Source organism: Pezoporus wallicus, unplaced genomic scaffold (genome assembly GCF_028554395.1).
Source record: "Pezoporus wallicus isolate ANWC-B61680 ecotype Strahan unplaced genomic scaffold, APGP_CSIRO_Pwel_v1 contig_4816, whole genome shotgun sequence".
NCBI lineage: Eukaryota > Metazoa > Chordata > Aves > Psittaciformes > Psittacidae > Pezoporus > Pezoporus wallicus.
The window spans coordinates 4128578-4152404 of NW_026640990.1; the positions used below are offsets into that span (position 1 = coordinate 4128578).

General features: G+C 38.1%; 1 protein-coding gene across 1 annotated transcript in view; it reads right to left on the reverse strand.

Annotated features, from left to right (window-relative positions):
* Window positions 1-23827, reverse strand: part of ANK3 (ankyrin 3) — a 378181-nt gene that overhangs the window by 309060 nt on the left and 45294 nt on the right. Inside the window, exon 2 of the mRNA XM_057421483.1 lies at window positions 21416-21454. Coding sequence (XP_057277466.1) covers window positions 21416-21454 — 39 coding nt within the window. The remainder of the gene's footprint in view (window positions 1-21415; window positions 21455-23827) is intronic.

Below are 23827 nucleotides of genomic sequence, written 5' to 3' on the forward strand. Positions count from 1 at the left end.
CAGCACTCATACTGCAGACCTGAGAAAGCAAAACACTAATTTGCCCATTTCCAAGGACATCAGTCACATCAGAGGTGCCAACTGACAATGAGGGGGTTTCTTTTGTTGTGGGGTTTTGTTTGTGTGGTTTAGTATTATTATTAGTGTTATTATTGTTATTATTATTATTAAACAGGCAACCTCCAATTAATACATAGTTTGTTTGGGATGGGAGGGGAGAAGGGAGAAGGAGGGTTGAGGTCCATATCAGGATCCTCCTGCCTCCCTCCCATCTCTTCACATCTTCCCACCCTTCACCTTCATTTCAGTAGCATTTCACTCGTGACAACCAACACACACACATACCACAGACTAAGAAAAGAAGATGCAATGCACTGATTCATAATGCTATTTGCCTCAAAGCTTTTTCCTTGTATTGTTCTCGACAAATGAATTTCAGTGAGCAACCACAACAGCACCATCACATGGAAGCTCTTTTTCTATATGGGGGCAACAAGTCCTGTCCCTTGCTGTCTTCATGCACCGGCAACAAACCAGTGCCACCTGAACCTGGGGCTCCAAGCTAGGGAGATAATTCTCTCTGTCAGCCTGGTAAGGTTGATACTTTGAGGAACTGTACCTCATAAGGTGCAGAGTTGACACTACCAAGAGACTACTGATATGTACCTTGAATCTTCACTTAAGTCATTGGCATATAATAAAATTTATACTTATAAAGCATTTTTTTTTATTTTTTTTTAACAAAACACACTGTCGATAATGCACAAACCCAGGCATTTAATTTTTAGAGGCAGTTTATTTGTAATGGCTGTCTCAGAAAGAAAAAGAACCCCAGCCTTTCCCAATTTCACATTTGTAATAGATATGTTATAAACTAAAGTGCTCTCTGCTGGTTAACAGTGGGTAAAACAATTCTTTAACACTCAAAATACCATCCTATCCTAACACACATGCAAAGCAAACCTCTCCCTTCAAGATGATTTTTTACTACATGTGCATCCCCCTGGACAACACATTGCTTTCTTAAATAAATCTGAATAGGTAGAGTTCAAGTATGATTCAAGCTAAAGTTTGGACACCTTAAACTGGCTAGCTAAAACAAAGCCTCTGTAGTTTGTGCCATGCTTAGCTGATTGTGTGAATATAAAGTCATTTTGTATTGCTTTTTAAATTAAAAAGTAATACAGAATAGTCATGCTTCTTAAGGAAAGTACAAAAGATGCCTCTTGCCAGGGCACCCTGTTAGCTGTCAGGAAGCCAATACATTCAAACCATTCACTGAGTTTAGGCATACAGACAGATGACCATCACAGGCTCCCACTGAAATTTCGCTATTTAGCTGTGTACCTCTGAGTCCCGTCTACAAGATGGAAACTGTTTATTTGGTTTTAGGACTCATGTCCTGTTCCTAACTCGCAGAACACTTAGTTATTTTTGAGCCATCAGTACCTTCCATGGCTACCTATTTCAGAACCCCTTTAATTTTTCCTGTTTTCTCTCTCATTTTCACAAAAATGAGTAATCTCCCAAGCACTGGTATATTTAGAACATGAAGGAAACATCCAGATAAGCAATAGAAGAATTTTATAGTCACAAGATGCTCTGAGAGGTAGGGAAAGCTCTCACACTCCTCTCCCCCCATATTGCTCAGCTAACCATAGCAACCCTCCTGAAAAGAAATGCAATGAGTCTATCTTCTACCATTTGAAGTAATCATTCATATGTCAAAATTTAGACCGTTTCATGAGGTTTTCTTAATTCCCTCCTTACCTCAAAAAAATTACCAGGCTCTTTTACTCAAAGTGAAGCCACTATGACAGCAGAAGCTAAGTATTAGATATAAAAGTACTTAACAGAAACACAAGAAATTTCTTTGGAAAGGCTATTAGAAAAAAATAAAAAAATTAATTCTTCAACTCATGTCTTTCAATTTTATTCCTCTGCAGAGCCCACAAATTATCTTTGATAGGAGTAGAACTTCTATCAAGTCTATCTGATTGCTGACATCAGTCCATCTCTAAATTATACTACAGAAATTAATCAGATTAACCTTCATCCATCCCCAGGCTTTCAGCATACTCAGTGCAACCCTGCATATTTAAATGCCTGTCGTAACTGAGGTGGAAAAAAAGTCAAACAAGACTGCCTGAAAAAAATTAAGATTTTTAAACATCCAAGAAAAGTCTCTTATGCATATTAAAGTGCTTCTATGAGCACAAAACCTGAATTAAAAAACAATTATCAAAAAAAAAACCCAACCAACCAAAGCCAAAACAAATAAATACAAAAAAAAAAGCCAACAATAGCTATCAAGGCAGATTTTGAAACTTTTAGAGGCAAACTCCAAGGGAAAAAAAAAAAAAAGAACAGAATTAAGACAGAGCAATTCCAAAATCACTGCAGAGCACAGTTACCTTAAAACATGCTAAGGAAGCATTGGCATTTAGAATCCATGCTTAAACATACTACAACATTGCTATAAGCAAGGCAGGAGTTCAATAAATTACACATTACAGTTACTATTTACTATCTAAGGAGTCCTTACAAAAACATTTTCTTTCTTGCAACGCTCACAACAATTATGTCTTTATGGATGTGCACACATGTATTATAGGTATGTTTTGATAAGGTAGACCAAAGGAACAACACACAGAAGTGCAACGCTTTTCAATTGCATAGCTCTTTGAATTAGAATCAGATTAACACCACTGTACTTTAAAATCTTTGGATTATTGATGAGAATATGCACACTGCTCCTTACAACTTACTGCTTAATTATGGTAGTGTCTAGAAGTGAACTTTCACAACCTCGTTGGTACATATCAGTTCTAGGACAGTTCTATTTTTAAAACAAAATAACTCGCATAAGAGGACAAGAGGATAGGCCAAGTTCTGTCTATCAGTACAGTTCTATTTATAAATTAGAGTGACTTGCATGCAAGAAGCAAGGGGTATGCAACTTGTTATTGGTAACCTGTTTTGCAACTGTGCAATGGGTTTTAAAAAGAACAGCTCCGACAGCTACTTCTTTACTTAAAAAACATCCAAATCCAAATAGCCAAACAACTTCAAAGACTAAGTAAAGTCTTTGTGGAGTGTGGAGAAAGCAGGGCAAACAAAAAGCCAGCTTGATCTTTATATGTGTAGAAGTTCACAAGCTTAATTTAGCAAAAGCTTGTTGCATTCAACGTTTACTGTAAGACCACTTTGCAGATGGACCACTTAGTACTTCCTCTTGCACCTCAAGCAGTATTCTACCCTATCATAAGCCAAAATTCAAGGTTAAGTCAAGTATTATCTAGACAAGAATGTAATTTGTGCTGAGAGGGTGGAAGGCAAATTAATTCCTCTTTCCCTAACAAAACTAAAAACAAAAGGCATCCCCCTTTTATGTACATTTTCCTTTCAAATATGATTGTAAGCATTCTGTGGAGACATTAAAAGCTAGGGGGAAAAAAAGTTTTGAGGTCAGTCTTGATTCCCTTTCAGATTCCATAATTAGAGAAAAAAATGTCAGCTTAGGAATTCAAATACTACCATTACTGACTTCATCAACTTATAATAGGCTTCTAGCACAGCCTATTTACCATCCTGCTCTTGTTTGCAAAGATGCATTTGTGCAGAAGTGCATTATCCCATGCCAAAATAAAAACAATCCAAAACTGACTTATCTTTAGGCTAAGAATAGAATAGTGGTTACCACTTAGCAACCATGCCTGGTTACTGGCATGGTTCATTATCGAGTCAACTATCAACCTGAAGATTTTTTGGCTTAAAACGTGTCATAGGCTAATATTGTCCTGCTTGATCTCTCTCCTCTTTTGATATGGAGGTATATCATGAATGCAGACCTGGAAAAATAGTCTAGGGTAGAAGCAGAAGTCAACTTACAGCCATAAGAAAGGAAAGCCACCTGATGAAACCCTCAACAAAGAGAGCTGCAGAATTTTCGTGCTGTCAGAAAAGAGCTTATTACAACTCCTTCAGTAGGACAAATATCTGCACTGAAAAAAAAAGACTAATTACAATCTTAGGCTAACTGACAATAAAACAGAAGTAAAGACAAGGCAACCCAGGTTTTAACTAAGGTTAACATATTAAAATTAATTATTGAAGTCCACAGCTGAACATGAGATACAAACACAAATCAAAACCAACCTGTGTTGTCCTCACAATTACTTTAACATATGTTAGCTAACTGAATTTAGGAGCCTCAAGGACAAACATCTCCCTTGAGGATGGAACTGAAGGGAGTCTGGGAGTGAAGCTCAGAGTGGCTGAGAGGGTAGTGTGAGGGAGGGAGAAGGCTAAAAATTAAATTCCTTCCTTCACTCCCTTAACAAGGTAAATTAGCTTACTTTCAAATATGCCTCAGCAACTGAAGTTTGTAAGAATTCCAGTTCATTAACAAGGTATACAAAACAAAAAGTAAGGTGAGGAACAAAGTCATACCATCAAAATCCTACAAAATTTGTTAGTGCAAAGTTAACACTCTGCCAATGGGTTTCAAAACAGTTACAGAAGGAGAACATACTTTGTATCCAAACTCTATAAATTCCTATTTACCTGCCGAGATAGAATCTGGTTTTAAATTCACTCCTTTAATGTTTTGCAACATTTCCATTTGCCCCCCCCCCCCCCCCCCGTTAATTTTATAGCGGATAAGTTTAAACCTAGAAAAACAGACTGTTTTACTAAACTAAGATGGCAGGTTTTATACTAAGCACACATGTTGTTGTCAGTAAAACTTTGCAGAGGAAGGATTGGAGTAAGGGTAACCCATTTTGGACAAACTTCCACAGGACCAGGGTGTCCTGTGGTCAGAGAAACCCCGCAGTCAAAGAAATCCCACCCTACAAAGCAATAGTTCAGACCATGTATTTCAAGGTCCTTTTACATCAGAAACCAGGGCAGGATTTGGAGTTTTACCTGCCAGCACAATGTGCTTCCTAGCATGCAGTGTCTTCCCAGGTTTACATTCAGAATACAAGAGGACACAAACCAGCCGGGGGGCTGCCTCTCCCAGGGCTGGTTTTCACCAGGCTATGTAGCAGCACCATGGCCAGGGGCAAGTGTGTATCACCCTTCTCCAGTGCTTCCTTCGCAGTGAGACATCAGGCCGGGTCTTGTCTCATTACAGGGGTTCACCAGTTTGGTTATCAGTCAACAGTGCCCCAGAATAGCACATCTCTGTGGTTGGTGCACATTACATCTGGCCTAACATCAACCCCATTAGGAAAAGTATATGGAACAATGGAAGGCAAGAGACAGAAGAAGCAGGTCTATACATAGGTGAGTGTGCAGCCTTTTTATTCCCCAGAATAATGTTTGTTTTGACAATCACAGAAAAAAGGACAGTAGCTTCACAAGCCAAGAAAATGGTATAAGTCTTCATGACAGATTATTCACAACCTTAAAAATTCACTGAAGTAGTGAGTGCTGAACAAGACAAATTTAGCTTTGATTCTAAGGCCTCAGGCTGCAGGTTTTTTTAAGCCAGACACTCATCTGAGTTTTACTGCTGATATCACAGCAGCAGAGGTAAGAAAAGCTGTTCTTTTAAACATGGGGGAAAAAAGCTTTGTTGGAACAACTCTTATGTTGAAGCTTTGGGACCACATCTGGAGCATAACAACACAGTAAGAGTATCTATCAACTTTTCTCCCTATTTGGGGAAAAATGTGCTTCATGGCATTTTGGTGAGGTGACAATTTCTTCATTTCTCACCTTTTATTTTAAACCATGATATCATATGTACCCACTGTAAACACCGGTTTAAAACTGCAAGAAAAGCATGACGTCATTGCCCTAACTGAAAACTGCGTAACATGCAAACTTAAAAGTTTCCACTGAAGAACATAAAACCAAAAAATTGTTTCTAGTCTCATGACTACTATGCCCAACAGTGCCTTAAGTCTGTACAGGAGCTGATGTTTAACAATCACCTGCCCAAATGTCTTCTAAAGAAGAAAACCCCCATATATAAAATATACTGTAACAGTTATTGTAAAATTATCTGTATAAATCTGTTTATACTTGTATAGACAGCTATACTGCAATATATTCTTGAGGCTAATCAGTTTATATAAGATATCAAATAGAATTTTTCCCCTCCAGAGGGGAAATTTTCAAGTTCTTTTGCAATTCTGACAAAAATATCACCCAGAAAAAAACATTTGGGGGCAGGATTGGGGAAAGGGAGGGGGCTTTCCCACTGTTCTCTCTCATACCCTATCTTTCTCCTTCTGCTCCATGTTTTATGAAGGAGAAAACGTTGAAAAACAAAGCTGTTTTCATGGTAAACAAATCACTGCTTTGTTTGGGAGGATTGGGTTGGAGTTGTCAGGTTTTTTTAAATCTCCAGCAACAAAAGCAGTGATTTCTTTGCCCAGATATACCACATGCAAAAATAGGTGAAATGATGGTCATAATTATTTCTGAGCACCGAATGGCAAACCATATCATAGAATCATATTTACATTCAAAGCTGCATGCTGCCCATAATTAGATTTCTCTCATTAGAAGATATGTGACTGAGAATAAATTCACAGGTAAAGGAGAGACAAGAGAGATTAGATCTGAGAGACAGTGCAAGAGGGTCAAACAGGAAAACGCATTAAATCTGATCACTGGGTAATATAAAAACAGATACGTGGTTATATTTGTTTTCTCTCTACCACTGTGCCCATAACATAGTAATTGAAGTGTCTCAGAGACCTTCAGCATTTAATAGCAACAGATTCTTTTTGCTTTGGTGTAATTTTATTTTTTTTTAATCTCATGTAAGCAGTAGAAGCAGTTTGGAGTTTCATCTCTTCCCAAAGTGACAATAAGTATTGTATCGACTACAAAGATTTTTCTTCACAAAAATCAGCACTTTGAGAGCAAACATGCTGCTGTAGGTCAGCATCTGTCAATTAAAAATGTTCACTTCTACTTGCAATTATGAAAGCAATTTACATACAGCTCCAAAGGAACAACTTTAATGTCTGTCAAATGTTTGCTTCAACAGAACTGAATCAAAATTAAGTTTCTTTCTACAATTTGTTGATCTACAACCCCATAATAATGTAGAGCTTTATACTTAAAATGCATTTAAAGATTTAAAACAAAGACCACTTGTACTTTTGTACAGGTTTCCTCTGTCTATAGAACTTCCAAGAATCTATTCAAACCTGGAACTACGTGAAAGATTGCATGTTAAAAAATACAAATAAAAAACACCCCACAGGATGAGCACCAGTTAAAGCTGCCTTTCTTTAAAGCCAAGGCTAAGGAAAAAAAGCCTACAAAAAGATCAGTGAAGTACTGAGATGGCACACATGACTGTATTATTGTCCATTTTCTGTAATCAGAAATCTAATCTGTTATGCAGAATGTTGGATCTTCAATTCTAGCCAACAACCAATTTATGCTTCTAGGTTGTTAGTAAATTAGAATAGCTTTAAAAGAAAGGGACACTTTCAACTTCTCGCAAAATGAACAGAAAAAGCTTCATAATTAAGTAATTAATTCATGAAGTCTTATAATTGATGCTATGGCAACTGCCAATGGCACTTGGCATTAAATATAAAACACAACCAAATATAGTAGAAGGTATTAAAAGTATCAAACTTCCAGCTTCTTGCAAGTTCAAGGCTCCAAAACTGCTCTCTTCTATTCAACATAATTCAAGATAATATTTTTTTATATCAGTGAGAAAAAGAAACACCAAACAAAAGAAAAAAATGTCTCCAACTGAAATAAATTCTAGAAATCCACATAACCTTTACCTATATGAGTTGAACTCACAAATATAAAATATTTTGCTTCAATATAACATAGATTTTTCTCGTATTATATATTCAAGACCCTGAAATTTGTGAGTAGTTTCATGTTACTATTATATCAGATTGAAACAAACCATTTTGGAGAGAGTCTCTTTCATTCTCAGCACCCAACTGTATTTCATTAGTTGGCAAGAAACTAATTTTCCCCAGCTCGTGACTGTTTTACCTATGATGGTAAGTGGCAAGTCATCTCCATATCTTTATCTTGCTCCACAAACTTTCTCACCCTAGATTGATCTCTATCCTATTGAGGAGGAAGAGTGAGAGAGTGGCGGGGTCGGCATCTGGCTACTAGCACAGAAAGGTCAAGCCACCACACCAGAGAACACCAATTTACAACAGTCACTGCTGTCTGGAACCACTGCACAGACCTCATGGTAAAAAAAGAAAAAAAAAACCCCAAAACACAAAAACCCAGTTACCTAAGCTGCAATAAGACACTTTTTAGAGATGCACAACAGGAAGAAAAACTAGTGTTCATTTAATCCTTATGATGAAAATTTCAGATTTTGCAAATTAGGAAATACTAAGGAAACAAACCAAAGAAAGACCCTTAATATTTGGACAGATCCAAAAACTGGAAGGAAAACAGTCAGTAAAAGATGATTATCACTAAAATGTTCTCTTTATCCCAAGTATATTTTCCTATTCCTCTCCTCAGCTGAAAAATGAGTGGGAGAAAGAAGTCACCATTTAAATAGCTAAAACGTAAGATGTACTTTGTCATTATGACATATAAAGCTTACATATGCAAAGTGATGCTTAATGTGCACTTAAGGCCTAGAGTTCCACATCTGCAACTTCTACAGCGATACTGCAGAAATGCTTAGTGTCAGTGAATGTAAACAGCAGAAAAAGAAAAACTTGTTTTCCTGAAACCATGAACCAGCTTGCACAGAACACAAATGAACAACTTGTAATGATTCACATCTAGCAAATATTATGGCTATGAGTTAGACAACTTAAAGGGACACTGAATATGATAGCTTTGCCAGGCTACTGGAAAGAAGCTTACCTGTGCTGTGCTTTTAATGTACAGCCTGCCCTCTTCCAGAAATGCTTATATTCAAGTACTCCAAAAATTTGCTGAATACAGCTGAAAAGCTATTCAGAAACAGAAACCATAGAGCTTGAGGCTGCAGAAGAAAGTCCCTGGGGAATATCTCCTCTCACATTATCCACACACAAGAAATAAACCCTGTTGCTGCTGAACAGCTCTTTTTAATTGTTTGGGCTATTCTTCATTTCAGATTAATCTGTAAGATTACAAACATTGAAAAATACAGTTATTTTAACATAGAGGAAGAATTTAAAAATACAACTGAGCACCACAGGATTCAATAAGCCTTGTAAATTATGCCAAAGAATTATAACTAACTAACTAAATAAATAAATAGCACAATCCCTGTAGAGTAGTTACAATTCACATCTCTCCAAGAGAGTAGAATAAGAAGGATACAGTTTCAAAGTACCCTTCATGATATTGTATTATTTAAGTGTCAGTGATCAAAACTGACATTAAGTAATATTGATGCATTATTGGTTTACACATCCAGAAACCTTACTGCTGGGATTCCAGACTCTGCAGACTCTGAAAAGAATCCAGCATTCCTTTTAGAATGTATATACCTGAAAGTATACAGCAGCATAGCCAAAATCTGAGGCAGGAAAAGGTCACAGAACCAGTTCTTACAATCCCATTGCCAACTCACTGTCAACTCACTGTCCTATTAAGGGATAATTACCTCCTGTTTCAAAATATGTTCAGGGTTAAAGAAAACTTGAATATCTCTGCTGCAAATGCTAGGTAACAACACAGTAGATAAAGAAAAACTAACACCGAGGCACAAAGAGATGTTAAAGGAAACCCCTTCTGGTCAGGAATTTCCACATAAAAACACTGTTTATTTTCTCATACACAATCGTACACAATGGAACATATTCTTTTCCCTAGCACTTGAAAGTGTATTTTACTTTACTGTTTACAATGTTCAGTCAAATACTTTTCAGTGCTCACCAATTATCCAAGGGATAAGCACATGAAGCTCTCTTGGAAATTTTCTGCAGTGACAGTCCTAAGTCAAATAGAAGCACTCTTCCAGTAAGAACTTTCCTCCATTGGCACCATTGAGTATATTCTTTTAGCCTATATATTATTTCATCACACTTTTGTTTAATTACACACCATTTGCAGCATTGTTAGCCTTCTGTAAGGCAGCTCTTGATGCTTATAAGCACTAGACAAACACACTTCAGCACTTTCTTTGTTGTTGTTTTCATTAGGAGTTTTTGTTTGTTTATCCAGACATCATTCTTAAGCTGGTACTCACATCTTCTCTTTTCAGGCTCCCATTAGCAGTTCCAATGGTATTGGTCTAAGAGGAGCTGCTGGAAGAACAGGCACTTTTCCAAAGTACAGAAAAAAGAAAACAAAACTGAACATGAGGATGATATGCATCATCTAAGCCCTCAATGGGCTAGTAGAAGTCAAAGGTCTGCTAAAGGAGTTACACAACAACCACCATCTCCCAAATAAGAAAAGGAAACTGACTGGAAAGGTAAGCAAGAAGCTGAAAGGCTTTTTCTTTCTCCCCATCTCAGGATCCTTTGCTTTTTTGCCTCCAAGGGTTTTACACTATCTTGCTTCTGTATGAAGAACTGCTAACAAATGTAACTGCCTGCACCTCCTTAGCCATACCAAACAGGATTCAAACATGCAATATTCCAAAAGATCTGCTCCTCTAGCCTCCAAACAGCATTTTCCCACCGCATTTAGCATCATTTTCCACCATAGGTAAGTCACAAGGGTGCCTAGGGCATGTGTGAGCATAATTTTCAGCTTCCTAGTCAAAACTATTAAAAAGCTGTAATTCACAGTGCAAGTGACCTATACGATTACATAAATGAAAACACTGGTATTAGTTCAAACACCATCAATGTAGACTGAGTTTGTAAAACCAACACAGTTGAACTGCTAAGCTTTAGTGCTGTCCAGTATTTCCTTGTTAAACCAAACAGGTGTGCTCACTTTCCACTACTATTATAAACAGCCTCCTTCTCTAAGGATGTTTAGCTTTGCAACTTAAAACCCCCCACATTTGGTCAACTTTCAGATTCAGAATTAGTTTCCTCAAAACAAACACGACTTTTCTAAAACTTTAAATCCAGGAAGTCAGCATGAAGTTTTTCCAGCTCAAAAGTAGGTGAATTATTATAGCCATGGAAGCATCTTAGAGCAAAAAAAAAGCTCTTTCCATCCATCAACTGAAACTGCCAGAGACCATTAAGAGACCTACAGATATCATTTTCACTACAATAATGATGAATCAAGTAAGTTCTTAAATTTATTTCCCTATTTTTCTTGCCTCTATTCACATTTTTGAATGATGCTATCATTAACCTGAAAGTTCTCAAGAGAATCAGGCCCAATAGGAGCTTTGATCTCACCAAAAAAGTAGAGATGTCAAATGAAAATCTCAGTAAAAGGTTTAGTTTATGTTCTTAGTCTAATCAGGAGAAACAACTGCAAGAAAAGACTGAAAGCCCTGACTTTGACCTTAACACAATTTGTTTTAGTATTAATTTTCATTTCAGTCACTAGTTAAACCCTAATGATTGAGGGGGGTCATTACAAGAAAAAAAATAAATAATCCTGCTCCCTTGATATTATGCTGCAGCCCACTAACTAGCATTCCTGCTCAAAGAATCTTTCCAGCTCAGTAAACATGCCCTCTGGCTTTTTCTAAGGACAAATTCTTACATGTTATTTCCGTATTATCTATGTAGCAACACTTGTAGCATCTTCTCGCTGCAAGGAGGACCACAGGAGCCTTCAACAACAATGTCAATACTTGTTCTGAGAACAGGAGACATTAGCAGGAGCAGCTTCCCATATGCTGTGTTAATAAGGTTCATATTTCAGTAGCTGCATGTGACCTTGTTCTTCAGAACAAGTTTCAGCTTCTATTTATACAATTCTGATAGCCAGAAAAGCAGTTTAACTTTCATTACTATAGCATGCAAATATGAATGACCATTACCTAGAATTGTTAAGAAGTCCATTTTCAAAGTCCTAACGGCTGACCAAGTGAGCTGATTTGCCCCATCTGATTATTAAACTCCAGGCACGCCATAAATGCTTCATGAAGATATTATTATTATTAGCAAATGTTTAAAGAAAAGTCTGAAGCACATGCAGTGTATGTAACACTTTTTAAGCACAGAAATAACTCCAATTTACATAACAATTCAGTTTCAAGCTGCAAGAATTAGCTATCGCTGTTTCAAGCTGTCAATATTTTTTTGTAATTTAAAAATTAAGGACAGCACTGTTCACTTTCTGTAACAGCTTACCAGCTGATGGGATAATTCTATCATGCCGAGCACAGATAGAATAACTGATCAGTGCCTGGCAAGATCATGGAGCAGAACCTCCGGGAAACATGCTAAGACACATGGACAGTGAGGATTTGCTTAGTGACAGCCAACACGGCTTCATGAGAGGCAAATCATGCCTGACAAATCTGGTGGCCTTCTACGATGGGATTATACCACTGGTGGATAAGGGAAGAGCAACTGACATCATCTAACTGGATTTGTGCAAAGCATTTGACGTTGTCCCACACAGCATCCTTTCCTCTAAATTAGAGGGACATGGATTTGACAGATGGACCACTCAGTATATAAGGAATTGTCAGGATAGTAATGCTCAAAGAGTTGCGGTCAACAGCTCAATCTCCAAGTGGAGATCAGTGATGAGTGGTGTTACTCAGGGGTCAGTACTGGGACCAGAGCTGTTCAACATCTTTGTTGGTGACATCAACAGAAGGATTGAACACTCAGCAAGTCTGTTGATGGCACCAAGCTGTGTGGTATGGTTGACACACTGGAAGGAAGGGATGCCATCCAGAGGGACCTTAACAGGCTTGAGGTGGGCCCACGCGAACCTCATGAAATCAAAAGGCCAAATGCACTGGAACAGGCTGCCCAGAGAAGCTGTGGCTGTCCCATCTCTGGAAGTGTTCAAGGCCAGGTTGGATGGGGCTTTGAGCAACCTGGTCTAGTGGAAGGTGTCCCTGCCCATGGTGGGGGGTGGAACTAGATGATCTTCCTTGGCCCATTCCAACCTAAACTATTCCATGACTGTATGAATTACTCTCAATGTACTCTCAATGTACAATCCCATCTTTCACTTTGTTATGCTTATCCAATTACATTATATGCATACGGAGTTATATTTGGCATCTCAGTTTTTATTGCTGCATAGTGAACATTCTATTCTTTGCAAAAGCAGCTTAAAAGAAACTTTGTCACTTTTTCCTTTTGCTCTTCCTCCACATCACTCTCCTTCATTTTCACTTTGAACTACTGTTACTTGCCACTCTCTCTTCCATCACTTCACATGCCTCTTCCAGATTTGTGTGTGCAATGTTTTACCTCGCAGTACAACCATTGAAACCTTATACTGGCCTGTGAATTTTGACATGAACCCCCCCGTTTTCACCCAACTCTTCCATATATGCCTTCTATATGTACACATCAGCTTCTTCCACCCTGCCACCTTGCTCACGTATCTGCCTTTTGCACGCATACCGGCCTCTGGGATCATCCATCCTACCTTGAAACACTCATGATTTTGTCTCAAATTCTCCACCTGTCCACTTTTCAGCTTCTTCTTCCTCTCTTCCTTGCAGTTTTGAGAGCTTCAAGACTTCCCTTTCAGAACTCCCATTTAATTTCATTCTAAGGACAGATGAGCACCTGCTCACTTCCATTTTTGGTCTCAATCTCATTCTGTGTAACATAACAGCTAATTCATGCTCACACTGCTAGCACCCACCCTAATTCAGATAGTGTCTTCTACTGTCTTTTGACAGTTGCTTTTTCACTTTCTAGTCTAATGTTACCCTCAGTTTCTTTCTTTCCATGTTTTCTGCTTCCAAGGTCTTTCTTATCATCCTCACCCATTTAACACAGCATGATTACTTTTTCTGAGTTTAGTTTCCAAACAGCCTAACCCGTTCCTTTTATCCCATACTCCGTATCTTCCAGGTCTTGGGGAATTTTTATGGCACCCCTGGAAGAGACTTGAACACAGGTTTGTGCTTAAATAAAAATAAAAAAACAAAATGGGACAAACAATGCATTGGACTGCCATAAGCACTTCTACAAGGAACCTGCAAAATGTATCAAAAGCCAATTCCTCATATATATTTGCATCAGCACCAATCCTGTGAGCGTTGCCATGGGACATCGCAGTCTAGTGCTGGGTTCATTCCTTAATACCAGTTGCCAAGTACTGTCATTACATGATCATTACAAGACAATGTTGTAGATGATTCTTCTCTCATCAGCAAAGGAGACTTCACTTCTCTACAGGGAGTTGCTCTGTTTAGTATTCTAGCTTCCAGCCAGTTCAACTCCTTTTGCAAGCGGACCTTCTTGCCCTCCACTACAGATCATCCTGTGGTCACATTACCATTGCCAAGCAGTTACAATTTGAACTCCCCCTTCATGGCTTCCAATACTTTTGGTTCATCCTCTGCTAAATCCCTCTGGGCCATGCTCCTTCAGTTTCTCAAACTCTGGATTACTAGCAATCTTACTGCTCACCTTTGTCTTTGAGGAACAGCAGGAAGGGATGAAATCCTTCCACAGTTCTGACCTGACCAGAAAAAATTTCCAATAAAAGTTACACCTCCTATCACAAAAGCTTCTTCTCTATGCTTCAGCAGAAAACTTCCCATTTTCTGCCCCAAAGAAGTCAGGCGGTTCTGCTACTGGCAGGATGTTAGAAAACAGGGTGATTTTTATATAGACAAGAAGAACAAAATCAACAGCATTTCCAAAGCAGACAGCTTCAAAAAAGTGACCACCACCCCAGAAGCTTCAGGCATAATTCCCTAGTTTACTTCTTGTTTAAACTCTTGATGTTGCTAAAGTTGCGGTCAATGGCTCAATGCCCAGCTGGAGACCAGTAACGACTGCTGTCCCTCAGGGATCAGTGTTGGTACCGGTCTTGTTCACGTCCATGTCAAAGATGCTGACATGGACAGTGGGATTGAGTGCACCCTCAGCAAGTTTGCCGATGACATCAAGCTGTGTGGTTCAGTTGATACGCTGGAGGGAAGGAATGCCATCCAGAGGGACCTTGACACACTTGTGAGGTGGGCTGATGCCAACCTCATGAAGTTTAACCATGCCAAGTGCAAGGTCCTACACCTGGGTCTGAGCAATCCCAGGCACAGCTACAGGTTGGGCAGAGAAGAGATTCAGAGCAGCCCTGTAGAGAAGGACTTGGGGGTGTTGGCCGATGAGAAAATGAACATGAGCAGGCTTCAGTGTGCGCTCGCATCCCAGAAAGCCAACCGTATTCTGGGCTGCATCAAAAGGAGCGTGACCAGCAGGTCAAAGGAGGTGATCCTGCCCCTCTACTCTGCTCTCGTGAGACCTCACCTGGAGTATTGTGTGCAGTTCTGGTGTCCTCAACATAAAAAAGGACATGGAGCTGTTGGAACAAGTCCAGAGGAGGGCCACGAGGATGATCAGGGGGCTGGAGCACCTCCCGTATGAAGACAGGCTGAGGAAGTTGGGGCTGTTCAGGCTGGAGAAGAGAAGGCTGCGTGGAGACCTCATAGCAGCCTTCCAGTATCTGAAGGGGGCCTACAGAGATGCTGGGGAGGGACTGTTCATTAGGGACTGTACTGACAGGACAAGGGGTAACCAGTTAAACAGGAAGTTTAGATTGGATATGAGAAGGAAGTTCTTTACTGTAAGGGTGGTGAGGCACTGGAATGGGTTGACCAGGGAAGTTGTGAATGCTCCATCCCTGATGGTGTTCAAGGCCAGGTTGGAAAGAGCCTTGGGTGACGTGGTTTAGTGTGAGGCATCCCTGCCCATGACAGGGGGGTTGGAACTAGATGATCTTAAGGTCCTTTCCAACCCTAACTATTCTATGATTCTATGAAATAGAATGGTTACTTGAGTGCAGGACTTTTCCTTGTCCTTAGATGATTGTTTCTGTTAGTAGCCATTACTTGAAGTGACATTTCATTTATTGCCTCCAACAGGTTCTGTCCAGATTTAACATAGCAATCGCATAATGGAAAGTTTGGAGATATGCCCAAAAGGCTTGCCATCTTCTACCAAGGCATCATTTTGGCTTGTCACTTTAGAAGTCAGAAAAACATAAGGTTGGAACCAAACCTTCTTCCCAGCCCTCTGCATATAAAATTGCTGCATTGAGAAAAAACTTTGTGTGTGTGTGTGTCTAATTAAAACAGAAAATGTCAAAAAATGTAATTTGCTTGAAAAGCAAAAAGTATTATCAACTAAACTCACCATTCTTCTACTGAGGAAAAAAAAAGTAATGAGAATACATAAAGTAACAATCAATAGAAAACAGTTAACTTAAAAGAAGTTGTGTAAGTAAGAAACCCCAAAACACACAGTTCACTGATAATAGGAGAAATTAAATAGGTATGATTTTACTGATTGCTGATGTTATTGATAACTACTGCTACCATTTCTGTGGTCCTTGATTATCAAAGGACTTTAGTGATTTTTCTTTGTATTTACTATTTTATTGTCTGTTTGCATGTAGTAAGACAAAACTGATCTAACTAAAATTTGAAAGAACAATCTGTCTTGCTGAGAACCATTATTACGATTTAAGTATTTATGACAATGTTTTAAAAGGAAGCATTTATAATAGGTTCCTAGCTAAAGCAATATTCAACTGCCAAAAATAACTGTACTAGCATACTGGTTTGTATTCCAGAAGAAGGGAAAGAAAAGCTTACTCCACACATGGTTATGAGTTTTCACATTTATACAGCAGACAAAACTAAAATTGGAAATCCCTATTATGATATGCTGTTTAAAAATACACAATTGTGGAACATTCTCATGCTCTACCACCTAGCACATTGCATCCAAATTACGCTTCACCTGTCCCAGTTCTCACACATTTGATTTACGTACAATTTTGTAAAATGTTTATGTAAATTGTCCTTTTTACATCAAGTGAGGCTCAGATTTTTAAATCTAAATGCTTAACCTTGTCTCTACTACCTACCAATCAGTACACCTTTGTCTTTTGACTGCAGTGCTCTGCTTAGAACTTTATGGTTTACAAAATAAAGGTTTATTTTTACAACTGAGAAACTCAGGTGTATTTTTTTCTGTATAGAAACATGTGAACACCCTCTGTGTTAAAATAATATCCTGGAATTTCTAATAAGCATAAGCACAAGAAGGGTAGCAAACAAGACAGAGTTCACTTGACATTCATCCATTTTCTGTGTAGTCAACATTATATTTTAATCTTCATAGAGAAGCTCAGAAGACTTCCGATGTGTATCTTGATGTGCATCAAGGGTAAATGTGAACATAGCTAAAAAGTCAATGCACAGTGCACACTACTATAAGCAGTTTTAAGTATCAGCTGAAGAACCAAAGCTGACACACTGATTTTTATTTTATTTCCTCCCAACTGGTTGACAGTAAAAGTCATTCTTATCTGGAGATCAAATTTTGGAGGAGGGACCAACTATTTCCCAGGCACAGATCGTAGCTGTAAGACATTAAGTGAAAAATATAAGAGCCAAATCCTATGTTTTCATTTAAGTCAACATATTTTCCTGAAAAATTTTTGGAGGAGTAGGGATGGAGAGCATGCATGCATGCCACAAAATCCTGCACAAAGAGATCAACAGGATCCTCAGTTACTCCAACATCATCTGCTAGGTGCAAGATTAAAAAAAGTTTTGCACACCCAAAATTCAAGGATCAGGGAATGCATGTACATGGATCAGTAAACACCATGTAATGGATGGTTAGTTCTGGTGTCCTCAACATAAAAAGGACATGGAACTCTTGGAACAAGTCCAGAGAAGGGCTACAAGGATGATCAGGGGACTGGAGCACCTCCTGTATGAAGACAGGCTGAGAAATTTGGGGCTGTTCAGCCTGGAGAAGGCTGCATGGAGACCTCATAGCAGCCTTCCAGTATCTGAAGGGGGCCTATAAGGATGTTGGGAGGGACTCGTCATTGGGGACTGTAGTGATAGGACAAGGGGTAATGGGTTAAAACTTAAATAGGGGAAGTTTAGATTGGATATAAGGAGGAAGTTCTTTAGTGTAATGGTAGTGAGGCACTGGAATGGGTTGCCCAGGAAAGCTGTGAATGCTCCATCCCTGGCAGTGTTCAAGGCCAGGTTGCACAGAGCCTTGGGTGACATGGTTTAGTGTGATGTGTCTCTGCTCATGGCAGTGGGGTTGGAACTAGATGATCTTAAGGTCCTTTCCAACCCTAACTATTCTATGATTCTATGATTCTATGATGCAGTTAAGAGTACTTAATCATTCTACATGAATTCTGTAAACCTCCTGCAACTGCATACCTACCATGTTGTGCACTATTGACCTAGTGTTACGCCATTGTCTTCCAACTGAGAGAGTCTCAGCCTCAGAGTTTGGTTTGGGTTTTTTTCCAGTCCTTACCTCTGGCTATTTCTATTAATTCAATTTAGCTTTAAACAAAAAGGCCTACAGATGCCGACTTTAATTTCCAAGCCTTTATATCAAAGTCCTGTCCAGACAGATAACTGGCACATAAGACTGAAGCAGTGAACTAGATTTCTAAAATGCTGCCATCTGATTCCCATCCCACACAAATATGTAATTTAAGTAATGAAAAAAGCTTTCGTCTCAAACATCAGTTTGTTCAAAGCTCTTGAAATAAGTAAAATGTTGGAATTTGGATTGAGTCATGACATGTTAAAGCTATAACAGTAAGAAATAACCTTCTGAACAACAACAAAAAGAACATTCTTAATGTCAAGCAGAAGAGAAAGTAATTACATTTTCAGACAAGGACTGTCAGTATATTTTTAATATATACAATGTAAAGAAATAAAGTGAGTTTAGCTCTCCACAATTTCTTGGATTCTTCACATATTTTTAAACTTCACCTTATATACTGTGTCTTTATATTCCATTTTCCTTTCATCACCAAAAAAAAACTAGACAAACCAACTAATTTGTTAATGTAAACTATTGCTGACAAAATCTAAAGGAACGTGTATTTGCCTCAGCTATTAAGACAACATAATTCACACATTTGTGCAATTGCATCTAAGTGCATACTTTAAATACGAACTACACTTTATGCCTTTAAAGGAACAAAAATAGGAACTAAATATTACAACAGAGCTCAGGAGGCACAAAACACCAAGGCCTCACATGTGGTGGCAATGTGGATACAAGACTTAAGGAACATGGTCATCATTGGTCACTACAGCTTGGTGATTCCCTTTATGTGTGCTACTAGCCAGCTGTCACCACTGTTCAGTGATAAGAGGGGATAAGCAGGAAAGGCAAGAAGAGAATTTTCAGCTGAACAGGAATATTTCCTGCTGTTTTCTGGAAAATCCCACTGTTCGTTCCTTTCCCCACCACTACCACGTGCAAGGCAGGGTTCAGTTTCAGGTTGGGTATGAGTGCAACCCAACAGGGAAATAGCAGCACAACTTAAATACATAGCAGTTCAGCGGGTCCAAAGCTAACAGCTAAATTCCGGTTTCTTAGATCAAAATCTTTGTTCCATAGAATCAAACAATTAGACAACTGGCCTTGACAGAAAGAATAAGGTTTTCCCCTTTCTTCCATCCTTTCTCATGGGCAGTGGATTACCAAAGCACTCAAAGAGTCTTCCAGTCCCAAGAAGATTAAAAACCAAAAGCCACACTTCTTCCATTAAATATCTTAAGTTCAGCAAAGGCCATCTGAGGATGTCCCAGTAGGAAAAGGGATTAAAGGCAGAATGTGCCAGCTTCAGCCATTTACTTCTCTACCCTCTTATAATTTCAGTGTAGATTTTCTGCTTTATTTTAATTTATTACACTTTTAAAGTTCTAATGGTGTTGCCAAGAGACTTCTGTATCAGTTCATGTCCTCGGTCACTGGTCACAATGTCAATGTGAGACCTTAGCTCAGCCATGTGGAAGATTTGGAAGTGAGTATAATCAAAAAAATTTCTTTTCTGCCAAGATGATGACAGTTTCAGGACTGTTGTTCTCCATTGAATCACAGTAGTTTTGATGACAACAAATTACAATGCTTGTAATATCAAAATTCAAAGCACTTATAAACCTTGTTATTTAAAACACAAAAACATAGTATGGAAAAATGGGTGATTTGTCTACTGAACCTTTTTGCACTATTAGCTACTTCAAACATGTCATAAGGTCCAGCAAATCTGACACTTAGGAGGGATATGTTTCTACCAAATGCTTTTACTGGAAAAGAAAAATACAGAAGTGAGCAATAAAAAGCATTTGTTTTATTAAACAACTTTTTATACATCCAGAAAGTTGAATTTCTACACTGTAGAGGAATAAAAACAATGCTGAGATATGCAGTCAGTGTAATGTTCTGAATAGATGATACCACAGGTCTTCAAACAACTGATGCCAGTATCCCCAGTGCTCCCTGTTGCTTCCACAGATGACAGTAACAACCAGGAGGAACAACTACTGTCCAGTTGCAGTACAAAATCAGAAAAACTTAACACAAAGTGAATTATTCTCTCTGCAATATCTTGCCTTGTAATTTTTCGATGACTACATCTAAGATAAATGCTACCCAGAGAGGAGGAAATAAAAAAACAAACCAACAAAACAAACAGATGAAGGAAAAGAAAATGACAGTGGCAGCAAACACATTCCTGTCCAAAACTTCCTGGAATCTGGTTGTTTACCTTATTCTAACCTGATGCAAGATAAAAAGGTATACACCAGAGCATTACGGGACTGAAACCAAGACAAATAGGAGGAAGCTGTACACAGCTGGTAACATCTGACTGCTATAAATTCTTCATGCAGGTTTTGGGTGGTATTTTAGAGGGAAAAGAAATATGATTCATATGCCACCACTATATACTGCTAATACAGGCATAAGAGTACAACATATCTTAATTTCTCATTGAAGTGATGCATAGTTGAAGAGTCAGCTCATGAGGACATAGCTAAATTCTAAAGTCTGCATACCTGTTATTTTCTAACCAAAGTCATGGAACAAGATTGTTTCAACCACAAGTAAGCAAAACTCAAATAACTGACAGATTTTTGTTTTTTAAGAATAAGCAAATTTTGTAGCAAGTGGTCTAAAAACCACCAGGCAATCAGGAAGCTCTTGTCACATCAAAAATGTGTAAACTAGCTAACCTAAATGGTAATGCCTTTCATGTGATTTCACCTGAAGACTTACTGTTTATTTGCTCACCTAAACGAAGCAACACCTATGATAAGGAACACTGAAGTGCACAACAACAATACAGATGCTTACAGAAACAAATGAATTAGAAGAGGCTTCAAAGCAGTGGAAACAAAACTGTAAGACTGGAGATAAACACATTTTCTACAAATGCTCAAAAAGATCACAGTCCCAAAGATTTACAGTACAGCATTCTCTGTTTTTTCCAGTGGCGAGGTCAGTATTGTATCAATACATTCAGAATAAAAACACAACAAAAACTGGCATGTAAGCCCAGGGAATGAACAAAACCAGAATTTTTAAGGTTTTACCTTTCTAGGGCTTCCTGGAGGGTAGCATTTATGGTATACCTAAAAACAAAGAAATTAAATTGAAAATAATTAAAACTGGTAGGTAAAACAATCTCGATAGTAGTACAAAAATAAACATAACGCTCACATGAAAAGATAACATTATTAGTGAGCAATTTGTGGAGCAATCCAAAGACCATCATCACTTTGTAGCAAAGATATCAGGAATACACACACTACCCTTTATAGAAAATACATCGTACAGCATCAGCATCAGAAGTATGAAGTCACAATACAGGCTACAGTTGACTGATGTCACAAGATTTGTTTCATATCCCATAGAATGATGACGTCTCGCTACCTCAAGGGGATATTACACGTATCAGTTGCTTTCAACCCAGGGTCTTACATTAAAAAGTCTCTGTGTCCTAGGAATCTGTTCATACAGTTTTTCTAAACAAATCCATTTTGCCATGAGGCAAAAGATTAAGTCCCTCAAAAAAGGGAAAAAAGAATAAAGGCTGTGAAATATTGAGATGCTAAGCAGAAGGAAATCACAAACTGAAAGCCTGCAAAACATCACAAAGAGCATGATACCCCTCCAGTTCTGCTGAAACCTACAGATGGGCAAAGAAACAAGAAGATGAAGCCTATGGGGAGAGGAGCGGAAAAAGACACACACAGAGAAACACCAAGCAAAACAGTAGAGGTATCCTCTTTGCCTACTTGGAAAATAACAAGAATAGAGACAGTGTTCTTCAGCACACTTTTGTTTTAAACATCTTGGTGGCTTAGCATTTGAGGTGACTCCCACAGTGCTCAAGCAAATGCTTTTCAGCAAGGAAAGTAGTCAGAAACATGACTATGTAAACAATGACTTTTTGGCAGGGGTTAGGAAAGACACCAGCAGTTTTCACGGAGTTATGACACAAATCCCCACAGTCTTCCTTAGATCTCTACAAAGTTAGGACTATCCAACTTGAGAACTGAAAAAGAAAGAATTAATGCCAACATGACTCAGTAAAGAACATTAGTCTACTTGTTCTCTTAAATCTATTTGAAATTTTTAAATATTGAAAACCATATCTATTTCTTGTGCATTTGAATATATATGTATATGTATGTATATGCATATGCATATGTATATGTATGTGTATATGTAGTATATATGTATATGTAAGCTGATCAATCCCTCTGTTAACATGAAAAAGCAAAGTTTTTTGATTTAAGAAGTTGTTTGGGGGTTGGGTTTATTTCTTTTTTGTTGGTTTGGGAGTTTTGTTTTGTTTGTTAAATTTATTTTTCAAATAGAATTGATGTCTTCCCACAGAAGAGTTGCTCACCTTGGGGTGTTTAATTTCCATAACAATTACAGAACATTTTAGCTAAGCTTTAAATTGCAGCCACATCTGCTTTCTGTATGAATAAAGCATGTAATATCACAAAATTTAGTTGGAATATCCATATATTTGTACTGTCAGTGACTGCCCAGACTGAATATCAACAAAGCAAAATTATAACCTTCATTACAGAAACAGTCCCACTGAAAGAGCACCACATAGAACTGCTCATTTTCTACTGTTCTTACACAGGTTACTTAAAATCTCTCTGAGAAATTAAGCTCAAGAGGCATACACTTTCTTTTCAGTTTTTTTTCACAGTGGGAATGTAACTTTTTTTTAACAGTATCTATGTAAAGCTCAATTAATTCTTCGTATATCATATTAAAATACAGATTCCCTTTTCCTTTCCCAGATTTTTCATTTCCTTTCCCAAATAAATGTATTTTGTCCAACAACCTCAGTAATGAAGAATAATTTTTTTCATAGCATAAGTCTCAAGTTCTTATTCCAAGATACTTGAACACGAAACACTTTTCTAATAATCAGAAACACCATCCCCCCCCCCCCCAAAAAAAAAAAAAAGGAAATAGCATCGTTGAACTATGCCTTAAGTTTTCTCACCATACAGTCAAACCACATTCCAGTTCAGTAGCTATTGGGCTATAATTCTAAACAAACAATAGGTTCTGCCTCTATAAATACTGTTCCTGTTCTATGGAAGTTTATGCAGAATTATTTCACAGATCACTCAACAATTCATCGTTAATGCACCTGGGTCTTTACAATACCTAGTGAATAATTCATGTTTCCATTTTCCCATTCTCTGACAGCATAGAAGGAGGAACTTTAATTCATGTATGGCTCTAACTTTGAGATCTGAACACCACCAAAGAATTAGCAAAAAGCTCTAGAAGAAATCGCTTTACAAGCCTGATCTACTTCCCAAATGCAAGAACTAAATTGCCCTAACTATATCTGAAATAACAAACCAACATCTGAAGGGACTGGCTATATGCTAAACTGCCACTCTCCCATACTGAGTGATGAATTAAGATGTTAGTATAGCTAGCTGCTTAGTACAACACTGTTC